The following is a 14,352-nucleotide window of genomic DNA, read 5'->3' as shown; positions in this document are numbered from 1 at the left end:
TCCCCGGCCCTGGTTGGCCGTGCGGGTGGTAGCCACTCAATGTGTCCCTTTCACATCAATGTTTCTCTCTCTCTCTCTTCCTCTCTCCCCTTCCCACTCTATCTGAACAAAAAATGGAAAAATGTCCTCGAGTGATTAAAAAAAAAAAATTCTCATTTGTATCATAATTTAAAAATTTTCCAACCCCTATAAAATCCATAACTTTCAAAGTTATACTATAGAAATAAAAAACACACAATACAATTATATTATTAATAGAAGCTGAAAATAAAAATCACCGAAGTCCTACAAGATTTCATTTTGATTCAATAATTTTAGATAAATCTATTTGCCACAATTGAAATAAGGATAATGCAGGCACATGAACATTCTCATGGACAAAATAAAAAAAAGATTTTCTTTATTCATTTGCAATACAAAAACAAAGTACACTACTTTATTTAAATCAAAGAGAGGTAAAAATGTTAGTTTAAAAGTTAATGACCCTAACCTAACACAAACCAAAGTGAAAAACTACAGAATATATGCATATATATAAAACATATAAAATATATTATATACAATATACTATGTAATATACAGTGATACCTCGGTTCTTGAACATAATTCGTTCCAGGAGGACGGTCGAGAACCGAATTGTTCGAGAACCAAAGCAATGAAACCAATAGGAAAGCGTGACTCCACAAAGCGTGACTCTCTCTCTGCACTCACACTGATGACGCAAGCAAGGCGCGCTGGGCCGAATGAACGCCATTCGGCTCAACTCGGCTCATCTCGGAAGTTCGAGTTCCAAATATTTGTTCGGATTCCGAGACAAAAGTTTCTCGAATCTCCATTTGGTCGAAAACCGAGGCATTCGAGAACCGAGGTATCACTGTATAAGAAATATATGACATAATATCATCTTAAAACAAGATAGACACCTCCTTGCATGTGCCTATGAATTCTTAATAAAAATGTAACATTTAATTGGCCAAAATAAACTTATTAATTCTCTGGACCACAGGCCGACGCTCTAACCACTGAACCAAACCGGCCAGGGCAAACTTATTAATCTCAGAGTAGAAAATCAGGCCATCATCTCTGACTATACTACCACTCAACTAAAAATGAAAATACAAACTTTGTCCCCAAACACCTGTACCTTGACAAATATGATCAATACAATGAAATGAACCCACAACTTTGTTACACAGAGTGAGAATTTTAAAGTGAGGCTGCTGTATGTCTATAACTACAAAATGATGCAGAAATTGAAAAAACATGTAGTACAGTCATCCCTCGCCACTTCGCTCTTCGACTTTTGCGGTGAGGGACGACTGTATAAATAAAGAATCCTACTTCGCGGAAATTCATTTATCGCAGTAGAGTCTAGAACTGATTAATGGAGATAAAGGGGGTCAGGCTGTTTATCACAACATAACCTGATTTTCTCGTATGTCTTGAAATTGTCAAAAGGAGGCAAGCAAAAGCAGACTGTAGCTCCTTGGACAGGTGTGGTTCTGTTTTTCAAAATTATTAGGCTATTTCCCATTGCACTGGGATGCAAATGGGTTTCCCAAATGCATGGCTATACATGACCTAAAGTACCTTACATGTATTTTCTGTGGATGTCATGAAGGTGAAGACTCCTCACCTTGTTTCCTTTCTTCACTGAGCCTGGTAGCTACCCGAGAATGGTGCAGCCAATGAGTTCGGATAACAATCAAGTTCAACCCCCACCCCCTAGGCTATGCTTTCACTTTATTATTTTAGCTCTTGACTACTCCCTTGTCTTTTTCACTCTGGACTGCTGCTTCCAAAATCTTCCTACCCTAGTCCTCCATCTAGGCTGGTCCTTACTTATTTTTCTCCTCCTTTCACTCTATTCCTTATTCAGATCTGATGATTCCCTCTAGACATTGGAAGAATAAACACTAATTTGTTAATTCTTTCTCCTGACTTACCAACCTCATAGCATCATTTCCCTTAGGAATTAGACTCTTGTGAACCCGAGTGAATTTAATTTGCTTTACAAGGATCAGCAAACTATAGTGCATGGGCAAAATCCGGCCCATCACTTTTTTGGGTAAAATAACAGGCATGCCAATTTACATATTGTTCAAAGCTGCTTTCAGGCTACGAGGGCAGAGTTGAGTCATTAAGACAGAGACCACATGGCCTGCAGAGCTGAATGAATTTACTCTGGTCCTTTTCAGGAAGTTTGCCGAATCCTGTCCACACAGTGGCTGGCACTGCTAATGGATAAATGTATCTATATAAATGACAGAATTTCAGGCAGAAATTTTACAGTCTCCTTTGTCCTAAAGGTCTCTTCCCCCAGCTCTCAGTCCCAGTAGCTTCAGCTTAGATCTTGGAGGCCAGAGCAGACCTAATCTTTGTGGAGACAGGCCAATATCTGGCCTGCTCCATTTGTTAAAGGTCAACCTGAGTAAGAGTCTACCATCTGATATGTGGCTGCTTCCAACATCCAAGGTATGGTGTGTCCTATAGGAGAAATGGACCCTGGTCACTTTGGTCTTAGAGAACAGAGTCTGTGCTCCTCAGCAAGTTCTTATAAGTCACCTGTTCAAACCTGTCCCATCTTTATTTTACTTGGCTTTCCTTGTTCTAGTCTGTACTTCTTTGCTAGCTCTGGAGATCCAATCCTCACTTGTTCTTTATTTACTTTGTTAACTGTTGAATGATGCTTAAATATGGTCCTCATTTTCTCTAGCTACCAAGTAGAAAAGATGTCTATTCTGGGAGCTGTAATACTGATAAAGTTTCTCTATTTAGTTATGTCCTGACTTAGCCTCAACCAGGGTTGGATTCTAGAGATTAGATCAATTGCATAGCTGACCCATCCCACACCATCAATCAAAATATTTAATTTTTAGCTGTCCCAGAGTTTACAGCTCATCTGGCCTTGTTAGTTGCTTACCACTGGGGGAAAAATTAGAAAGAGACTCTGGATATTCTCAATGCTATTATTACTGTTCTCCTGTGGGTCTATGATGCCACAGTTAGGTAGGGTTAGTAACTTCAGGACAGTCTATCTGAAGGGTCTAGCACATGAGTTTTTTTTCTCTCATTATAAGATATAAAAAAGCAAAAGATTTTAAGATACTTAGAATACCTGGAATTTTTATTTTAAATCTTCTCTCGAGGATATTTTTCTATTTATCTTCAGATAGAGTATGTGGAAGAGTGAGAGAGAGAGAGAGAAACATCAATGTAAGAGAGAGACATAGACTGGCTGCCTCCCACATGACCCCGACCAGGGCGAGGACTGAACCACAACCGAGATACGTGCCCTTGACTGTATTCAAACCCACGGTCCACAGGCCGATGCTCCAACCACTGAGCCAAATCAGCCAGGGCAGAATATCTGGAATTTTTATAACATCAAAGAAACATCTTGTTATTAATAATAAATAAAAGCAAATTATCATAGCATTATGTAAATATAGCTGTGAGCAGTTAGTCATGTTACTATAAAACTTTAGTAGAGAGTGTAGAAATTGCAATAAAAACTGTATGATAAGAATTGAAAAGGTAAACATGAAGTATTTACCTAAGATGTAAACATTCTGAGAAGAGGTACAAGATACATAGCTGTTTGGGAAAGCAGCTTTCAAATTTATGAGATAGAAGATTATATGCTATAGGCATTAATTGGAATTCTCTACAACATTAAACTTCTAATATAAGGAATCAATTAGAAATAACAGCAGTACAACCCTGGCTGGTTTGGCTCAGCGGTTAGAGTGTCGGCCTGCGGTCCAGAGAGACCCGGGTTCGGTTCCCGCTAAGGGCACGTACCTCGGTTGCAGTTTGTCCCCGGCCCTGGTTGGTCATGTGGGTGGCAGCCACTTGATGTGTCCCTTTCACGTTGATGTTTCTTTCTCTCTCTCTCTCCCCCCTCCCTCCCTCCTTCCTTCCCTCCCTCACACTCTATCTGAACAAAAAAATGAAAAAATGTCCTCGGGTGAGGATAAAAAAAAAAAAAAAGAAATAACAGCAGTATGTTTCAGTTTACTTTGAAGAAACTTATCATTGACCTAGAAATAGCTTACCTTTGTTTCAGTTCTCTAAAGTCTTTTTTGAGTCTTCACTTGCCTACTCTTTACAGTAATCTTAGCATTCTAAGATTAACTTAGGACAAGTACCTGACATGTTTTGGTAGATAAATAGGTCATACACACACACGCACACACATATATATATTTGAAATAACAGAAAACCCACAGGCCTCTTAAATAAAACTCTAAAAAGTTCCAACTTAAAGATACCCAAATTGAGCACTGAGGGGCAAATTAAAATTCTCTTTAATTACAGTATAAATAGTCCTTGTCCCAACACTTGCAAGCTTAGATTAATTTCTGCAGATATTGAAGAAAACCCTATTAGGATAAGGAAACTAAGAATAAATGAATATGAGACTTATTAAAACTTTTTATATGTCAGGTTATAATGCCACAACTTCTTGAAGCTACTTTCTAAAGATCTGGTTCAAAGTAAAAACGTTTCATGCCAAAGCTCCCCACCTAACAAGTCTTGTGATCTAGATGTTGAGGATTGGATTGCATTTTACTTACTCCTAATACCATGGGGAACCACAAACCAGTCTGTCTGAGTTTTCTTCTAAATTATATTCTAAGAAAATACTCCCAGTTGTTAAAAATAAAGCCAAAAAGTTGATTTGAAAAATAGCAATAGTCATCTACTGATTTTTTATGCTTTCTTTAAGTTTTTTTGCAACATATCAAAAGGTTAGAAACTTTATGTATTTGATGCAACATTTTGAAGAAAGAATAAAAAGTCCCAAAGTGTCTACTGAGGATTTCTGGGTTTTCTGTAGAATATGATACAAGATTCTTTAACTCACCTCCAGATGCCTTTGACCTTTCTTTCAACTTTTCTGTAGCCATTTCACCATAGCTGGGAAGTTCTGACATCTTCACTCCAGATCGAGCTTCTGCTATTAGCTGACGAGCTCTCTCTCTCAGCTGCCGACGTCGCTCTTCATCTTGCTGCTAAGATATATTGAACAGTTGCCAACTCAGTAATTGACAGAAATGCAATTTCATTTTCAATCTGATCATCATGATAGTAACTGGTTTACAGCATGGTGCTTGGCCCACATTATAAATAGGATGCCCTATATCAGTTGGATGTCACACCATTTTTAAAAGACATCCTAGAATCAGATTTCTAAAAAAAAATTTACAAAATTATTGCATTAAAATGTCTGTTAAAAATTCAAACTAGCCTCTAAAGAATGTTTGGCAATATATATTACTGAGGAAATAGCAGACCCAGTTATTAATAAAATAATTAGGCTTACAGAAAAGAGTCATATTATTGAAAACAGAATTTCAATTAGTACCTTATTTTTAAGAATGTAATTTAACTTGCTATTTTCTAATAAAACATAGAGCACTGACTAAAAAAACATCTTAGATGGCAAAAAATGCTGTTGCACCTTGTTGATCAAATATAGGAAATGGTATTTTAGGAAACTGGAGTAGGAATGGGAATGAGAACAGTATATTAGTTATACAAGTTATTGCTGCTGGTAGTTTTAAATTCAGAAATGGGTAATTGATGTAGTATCCCCATTCCCTACTCTCTCCCCTCAGATGCACATTGAAATGAAAATGTAAAATCTAATGTGGTTTTTGATGTTTAAAATAACCAAAAACTACAGAGAATTAAATAACTAAAATGGTTTTTGCCTACTAAAAAGGGTTGTTATGAATTACACAAAATGAATGTGAAATTGTAAAATAAGGCATTATTATGACAAAACAAAGCCTGAAATAATCTGGCCCTAACATATCTTTAAAGTATTACCTTCCCTTAACCTCTCCCAGCCTCCATTAAACCTCACATCTATTCATACAGAATGGCTTATAGTTTCATGGATTTGAGTATGTCATTTCTTCTTCCTGTAATGTTCTTCTCTGATTTTATTTAACTCCTGCTTATTCTTCAAGGTTCAGTTTAACTCCACTAAACTTCTGACTAGCCTTCCCTGCTTCTCAAAGTACTGTGTGTGTGTGTGTGTGTGTGTGTGTGTGTGTGACTATTGTTTTAAATAATACTTGTCAAGTTATATTATAACTGTGTACTAATGCTCCCTTCTCAGTAGAACTGAGTTACTTGAAGGCAGAGCTGTATCTGATTTATGTTTATAACTATGGTCCTTAGTACATACCTTGGTACTTGGTATTTGCTATAGAAGTACATACCTTGGTACTTGGTATTTGCTATAGAAATTTCAAGTCTGAAAATTTATAATTCATCCTTTCTAAAGTGTATAATACAAGGGGAAAGATAAACAGCCACAATAACAAGGTCTGATCAAAATGCAGCTAGAGTTCAGAAGAAGGAACATTTTGGCTAAGGAACAAACAGAAGGCATCATGGTATCATGGTTTTTGAGTTGGGCCTGCAGAATGAGCAGGAATTGAAATGGGTAGAGATAAGTCAGTAGTTAGGTGAGTCAGTGTAGTAGAAACTAGAGGGTAGGAACAGTACAAAGACACGGAGACAAGAAAGTATATTGGGGGAAAAGTACATAGTCTAGTTTTCTTGAGTATAAGGCAAAAATAGTGACAGAATGACAAGGCAAGAAAGAAAAAAAAAAAAGCTCTATAGATAGACTGTAGAGGCCCTGTCCAACAGGGTGAAGTACTTTATTTTTACTCTAAGAAAGTGAGGGCCAACAGAATGTTTGGTTTTGTGTGTGACCAACCAGAGGTGTATTTGAGAAAGATTGATCTGACAACTGTATTGATAGGTTGGCACAGATGGACTGAAAGAGGCTATTATAACAGTCCAAGGAAGTGGTAATGAGACTTAGAACTAGGACAGTAGCAATGGGAATGGAAAGATACAAATGTAAGATAATATTTTAGAGGTAGAATTGGTACCTGTGCCAATTCTTGGTAACTAATTAGATATGGACAGAAGAAAAAAGCTGACTCAGAAGTTTTAAACTTGGGTAACTAATAGAACTGTGGCTGCTAAGAATACAAATAGAACTAAGAGGAACTATAAGAAGGGAAGGAGAGGAGGTTTGGGGTAAGACAGACTGGGGTTGAGAGGTTGGTAGTACATCTCGGTAAAGATGTTAGTATGTTGCTGAGAAGTGAAATTGATGTTAGAATTAAAGTCCAACTACGACCACCGAGCTGATGGTTGAAATTACAGAAATACACGAAAGCACAAGAGCTATTATAGAAAAAGAAGGGCTACTAACTAAAACATGGAAAATACCTATATTCAGATCAGAAAAGGAAAAGACAGAGAAAGAGGAGAAGAACTAGAACACTGATGTATCTTGATAATCAGAGTAGAAGAGGCTTTCATGAAAAAGGGAGTAATCAACTACAGTAAATGTAAGAAGTTAATGAATCTGAACATTAAAAAAGGGCAATTAAACTTGGCAGGTAGCCCTGACCAGTTTGGTTCAGCAGTTAGAGCATCGGCCTGCGGTCCTGAGAGACCCGGGTTCAGTTCCCACTAAGGGAACTCGGTTGCAGTTTGTCCCCAGCCCTGGTTGGTCGTGCGGGTGGCAGCCACTCAATGTGTCCCTTTCACGTCGATGTTTCTCTCTCTCTCTCTGTTCCCCTCTCTCCCTCCCACTCTACCTGAACAAAAAATGGAAAAATGTCCTCAGGTGAGGAAAAAAACCCACAAAACTTGGCAGGTAATATTATTAACTGCCAGGGTAGACACCAGATTGGTGGAGCTCAAGCCTAGGCAATTCTTTCACAAATTTTCAAATGGCTAGAAATGAGAGCTGTCAAAATTAATGAGGGTTGATTAATGGGGGTATCAAATTGACCAAGAGACAAGCTTGAAGCTCCCAGTGTACAAACTGAAACAATTTCAGTATCAAAAAGAACAATGACTGCAATGAAACTGAATCAATGAAATCTCACATTGAATCAATAAAAATTCATCAATTCATTATGATATTCAAAAAGTTCTTATAAGGTTATATAAACTCATTTTAAAATAACTCCTGAAAATTAATAATTGAAGGGAAAGAATCAAGCAATTACTTTGTATTTTCAGTAGGAACTGAATTTTGGGTAACTAAACAGTCCCAGTCTATGACAGAAAGCTCATAATAATTTACAAAATAATACCAGCTATAATGATAATTTCAAAACGGTAAAACTATAAAAACATAACTTTGCCATTCATAAAAAAATGAATGATTCTGGCAAGGATTATCAACTGTTATTAAAGCTCTTAAGTAAATGTCTGCTGGAGAATAAGATATCAATATTATACTATAGCAGCCTGTATTTTTTAAAGATGGCTACAATAAAATTTCTAAATCTACATGCTCTCTCCAGTGTGACCTTGTCACTCACTCATCAAGAGCTAAAGTTTAATTCCTTTCTCCATGAATCTGGGTCAGCTTTGGTGACTTGTATATTATCAATAGAATGTAGAAATGTTGTAGGTGAGTTCCAAGGCCACACCCCTTTGGCCCAGTTCTCTTGAAATTCTTGCATTTTGTACTCTCTAGGAACCCAACTGTCATGCTCTGAGAATCCCAAGTTACATGTAGGTGTTCCAGCCCACAGTCCGAACTGAGTTCTGCCTTGAGTTCCTGGCCAAGTGCCAGATATGTGAATGAAGGAAGCCTTCAGAGGATGTCTCAGCCTTTAGTAATTTTAAGTCACCCTCAACTGCTAAAGTTTCCAGCTGAAAACACAGACAATATGGAACAAAGACCAAGCATCTCCACCATGCTCTGTCTGAAGTCCAGACCCACAGAATCTGTGAGCATATAAACACTTTTTTATATCACTAAGTTTGGGGTAGTTTGTTACACAGCAATAATAATTGGAACATATGCTTAAATAATACCACATAGATTATTTCCTAGCTGTAAGGGGGAAACCTGATTAAATGGAAAGACTGAAACTAGATCAAAGATTAGGGACCAATAATCTAATGGTTAGTCTCAGCATCACTAATATTGGGTCAACCATATATTATGTTTTTTTATATGAAACACATGACGTGTATACCACTAGAATAGTCTAGCACAAATGTTTAAAGTGAATCCACTAAGCCTTTATATATAATTTCCAGTTTATCAAAACACAGGGCATAGAAAAACATGATAAATGACACAGCAAGGAAGCAACCAAATAAATCCAGATGGTAGGATATTCAGGACAACTGACCTGGTCATTTTAAACTGGTAATAACAGATACTACACTTGATCTTAGCCAAAAGGCCTAGAAGCAATGACCTGGTCATTTTAATGAGAGAGTTATAAAAACACACACATAACAAAACCAACTCACCAATCACCATCACCGCCAACAAAAGGGATTAACCAGATCCAATGTATAGTCCTTATTAGATACTGGTTTGGATAAACTAGCTGTGAAGGACATTGTTGAACCAATTAGAGAAATCTGAGTATAATCATAGTATTAAATGAGAAGAATGCAACTTGGCTAATAACCTCATTATGTCGTTTTGTCAAATAAATACACATAAAAAATATATACAAAAACACTTAGAAGTGTATTCACAAAGCTGTTATAGTGGAGACATCTGGATGTGGAAATGTGATGTTTTTGTTTTCTTTGTCTTCATTTGAAAAAATTTCTCTATAGTAGATATGTACTACTCTTATAATAAAAATTAGTTAAAAAAAATCTTGGGGAAAGGAAGGAAAGAGAAGAGATGGTAGGCTTCCTAGGGTGGGTGGTACTTATGGTAGGGGCAAAAGAGAAATCTAAAATTCAAGGGAAATTTTTTTAGTATTTAGAGACAAGAGCTTATTTGTAGTTAGAGGACCAGTATGCACCGGGCAGGGTGAGACTGAAGATGCAAAAATAATATACAAAAATCCTAGTTCACTATTAATATTTCAGAACTTGGAAAACGTATTAGGAATAAAAGGAGCTACAGGCTTGACAATGGTGAGTTTGGTGATGGTTGTTGATATTTCCTAAGCTTTGATGTGACAAGCCCTTTATACGCATGATCTCATTCAATTTTCACAACCCAATTTTTACCAATGAAGATATTTAGATTTAGAGTTCCAAGATCATTACAGCTAGAACTGATGTCAGAGCCAGGAGTTCAGCTCAGGTCTACTTGACTACAGAGCCCTTGCTCTTAACCAGCAAACTATTTGATCCCTCAAAGTATCAAATTACATGACCAACTGAGGAAAATTGAGCTTTTACTAAACTTTCATCTTTCAAACTTAAGAAAAGTTAAGAGCACTAATAAAAACCATCATTGGATATGCCTCAGGCAACTAAGTTTAAGTGCATTTCACTGTGTGAATAATAACTTCTTGCAGAGCTGGAATTTGGTGATTCAGACTAAGATGAAGTGGTTTTAGGTCATCTTAACTGAGTTAAAATAAAATAAGTGATTTTACCTTTCTGAATATGAAATGGGAACTTAATTTTTTTTCACAAGCTCCCACCTTCCTCATGCCCTGTCGTCCTCCCCAAATAATAATCCCAACTGCAAATGTTTCTGAGAGCTGACCAACAGTGCAATTTAAAGCAGACAATCATTAATAAAACCAACTCTAAATACTAATTAGGGACACTTCATCAATTTCCATGCAAATTGTTTGTTTGTACCTATTTACCCATCATTGTTCTCTATACAATAGAAAAAAAATGCAAATGAACAAATCAGAATGCAGCCCTAATGGGACTTTCTGTTTATAACCATTAGCCCAGAGGTGTGCTGTAATTCAATTCTCAAGTAGCAAGATTTAGCCTCATTAACAGACTGCAAGGGCAGGTTACAACTCATAAAACCCTACAGTAAACAAAGTTTATGGACACAGCACAAAATCTTTAGCCTGATTGACAGAATTCTAGTTCCCTATCAGATTGCCTTGATTTACTTTTCTACTAATGTCCTGACACCACAGAGACAATTCTGCTAGGGCCTAGAGCTCTCTGGTAGGATGGCATATTTGCATTGTTTGTTTTCTCACCCATTAACTTCCCTTAGGACAAAGAATCAACTGAGAAAATAGAAGTTAATTGTTAAGGTCAGAAAGAAAAGCTTGTAATTATAGCAATTGATGATGCAACCAATTTTAATTTAATTGATAGTATTAATTTCCAGATTCATTATAAGTAAAACTATTTTAATTTTTATACATAAATTTCATTAAAAGTCATCTTTTTTTTTGCAGTAATATTTAAAGAACAGAGAGTAACAAAATCTAATCATCTTTTACTAAAAAAAAAAAAAAAAAAAAGACATTGTTTATGTTAAAGGGATTAAATGACCAGAGAGTAAGGACAATGATTATTTCATTATTTTTGACTGGCATTCAGCACAAACTGCTCACATATATAGATAATATTTCTGATAATGATGGTTTGCCAACTGACCCAAGCATGGAAATGAGTTACTGCTATATGTTTTGACCATTCTATACTCAAAAGAAGACAGACACTCATAGCTATAAATAAATCATGTTTACTATGCTGAAAAAAATTAATCTTTCACTGGGATATAAAGGTAGCACTGAAAACTGATATCATTAAAAAGAAAAGTACAGATGAAAAATTCAACACATAGAAAAATTATGTATCTTTTATTTACCTGCCTTGTCTACACTTAAATAAACTGAAGTAATTAGGCTTTCTATTTCTAGGAAAGGGTCTGATGACATTTAGCTTTTTCTATATAGTATTATTTAGAGTTACACTGAGTTATGTGGGTAATCTAGATTTTGTAAGATGGAAGTATACTCTGGAAGTTTTGATGGAAGCTGTGTTTTGGGAGGCCTCCCTCCCCATGGCTAAATTTTACAAATTATAACAAATTTTTGTAAATACTAGTTTCGTGCCTGTGCAATGTTTTCTGCACATTTACTACTCACAACTCTGTAACGTTAGCTGCTATCTCTCTGATTTGACAAGAATTGAATCTCACTTAAACACACTGCCCAAGGTCATACATCTTGTAAATGGCATCGTGAGAATTAAAATCAGTGTCTCTCTATTATATAAGTAGTGTACAGAATTTTTGAGGCCCTATTGTTATTGTGATTAAAAATAAACAAACAAAGTTTTTTCCTTACTCTCAGGTTATACAAATCAGGTTAAATTCCCCCTGTTATTGAATGCTGAGATGTGAAGAGAAACTAATTTGCTTATATTCATTTAAAATTCAGGTTCCTTACTTTAAAATATAAGCCTTCAGAAAAGTGCTGAATGTGGTACATTTAAGCTTTACTTTTCTCTTTGATAACATCTTTAGGACAAGGCAAATGTCCTGGTATGGTGCAAAAAGCTTGTATTTAAATACAATAAATTTAAAAATTTCAAATCCAGAAGGTAGATCAGAACTAACCACTTTAGACATAAACTGAAAAAATATTTAGCCCTTTCACAGTGTGTCTTCAAGTTACTATTTTCCTTATCGCTCTGAAATGGTCTACAATTTGCCATAGATAGATGCACTAATAAAACTTGACAATTTAAGGACAAACTCTTCAAGAATAAGTAATGTAATTCCTTGTTTCCTTTCCACAAAAATGTATTGGTATGCAATTTTTATATTTCACAGTTCACCGACATCTAGGCAAGCTTTCTTCCACTGCTTCAATGGTGCTACTTTTAATTTTATCCTCCTTAGTCGTAGTAATTAAAGTGATCAGCAGTGGCATCCCAGCGGCTTTGACACAGCTACAACCCCCTAGCAGACTTTTGCTTTTAAGGGGAAGAGGAAAAAAAAGACTAGAGTTTCATTTCACAGAGAACAAGAAAATCAAGCTTCTCCAATCCTCAACTTCATTCAATTGTTCTTTCAGCAGCCTTTGGATCTTAAGAATCAAATAAAAATGGCTGCCATGGGGGGTCCTTTTTATACATGCCGCAAATGTCGCTGACTGACATTACTTTAGCCAAAAAATGATGCCATGGATTTGTGAAGGTGAATTAGAACATGAAAAACTGTCAGTGTGGCTGCTGAGATCATTACCCACCCAAGGGTGTCTTTTACAACATTAGATATTTTTATTCAGTCAGATGAAAAGTATGTATTAAAAAGTCTTTCTATTTAAGAAACATGCCTACCCAATAAGCTTTAACAAAACTTTAAAAATATATTTCAAATAATGTAGTTTGTATCTTTATTCTTTGTAAGTTTGTGTTTATAACAGAAAAAGCACTCTATTTCTACCAATAAGCCCATAATTGCACATCCTTTACCTCCCTTAATCACACAATATCCTGTGCTTACTTGTGTTATCTTTAGTGTTTCATATAGTCTTAGTAATTGGACTTCTATTAATTGAGCTAAATACATTTTAACTTATCTATGCTAGTTTTTCTTAGGATTCTGTTCTCAAAATAGTCCATGAAATTCCTCAATTTAGTAGTAAACTAAGAGAAAGAACTTGACTGCCACCCTTTCATCATTAGACAGGAAGCAAAGTTCTATTATTAGGCATTCAGAAAGGGCAAAAAAAAAAAAAAAAAAAAAAGAGTTCTGTCCTTGTCCAGAGGCAAGGATTACTAAAGTGCATCTATTTAATTGCTACCAAAGATAGAATGAAAATAAAAAATAAAATTACAAGATATTTAAAAATTTGGGTGGACTATGTATTTTACTGACACCTTGATCAGCTCTTGACTGAATAAATAGGATTTAGGGTGAAACATTAAAACTGTTTAGCAGATCTTTTCAATCCATTTCAAACTTTTCTTATGCTGGTTTGTAATATAAGCAGACATGCTTATAAATGGCCACACCTGCTCATTTCTCTGGGGATGGCCTGATCTCTGTTTCTCTAACAAAGAAAGAAAGAAAGAAAAAAAAAATCAGCCTTTCTTGTTGCAAAACAGAGTGGAAAGTCAAAATCTTTCTCAAGTTTGCCCCATCTGGTCAGATTAAATCTTTGATCAACCCTGGGGATTACATTTATTTCTGTAGTAACTACTAAATTTTGAATCTGCTTAAAATACATAGGTAAAATATTAAACAAAATGTGAATTTAAGTATAAGGTCTAGTTTTTAACATATGAGTAGAAAATATAAAAGGACCAATTCAGAAAAAATAGACAAATTTTAAGAATTTAGATTTCATTAGTATTCAATCCATAAAACTGAATATAACATACTTAAGTTTTTTTATATACCCCTCTATTTCAAGATACAGCAACTATTATTTTTAACTTAGCATTTGTTTTACCTGAGTGCTAGTATACCATGCTATACAAATAAAGAACTCTAAACATAAAAGAGCATGATCAACTTAATGTTGCTAAATAAGCCTTTCTTTGAAAGTATCTGGAAGCAATCTGGTATATGAAGTTTTATATTCTACATCA

At 35.5% G+C, this 14,352-nt stretch overlaps 1 protein-coding gene and 1 pseudogene across 7 annotated transcripts in view; both read right to left on the bottom strand.

The window, feature by feature from the left end:
- EHBP1 (EH domain binding protein 1) overlaps window positions 1-14,352 on the bottom strand; it is a 602,469-nt gene that overhangs the window by 60,496 nt on the left and 527,621 nt on the right. For all 7 annotated transcript variants that reach the window (XM_036263545.1, XM_036263548.1, XM_036263550.1 and 4 more), the window contains one exon: window positions 4,871-5,018. In XM_036263545.1, coding sequence (XP_036119438.1) covers window positions 4,871-5,018 — 148 coding nt within the window. The remainder of the gene's footprint in view (window positions 1-4,870; window positions 5,019-14,352) is intronic.
- LOC118631326 lies at window positions 9,173-9,266 on the bottom strand (annotated as a pseudogene).

Source organism: Molossus molossus, unplaced genomic scaffold (genome assembly GCF_014108415.1).
Source record: "Molossus molossus isolate mMolMol1 unplaced genomic scaffold, mMolMol1.p scaffold_m16_p_15, whole genome shotgun sequence".
Lineage (NCBI taxonomy): Eukaryota > Metazoa > Chordata > Mammalia > Chiroptera > Molossidae > Molossus > Molossus molossus.
Note: the sequence above shows the minus strand (reverse complement) of the source record. Positions and strands in the feature narration are given on the sequence as shown.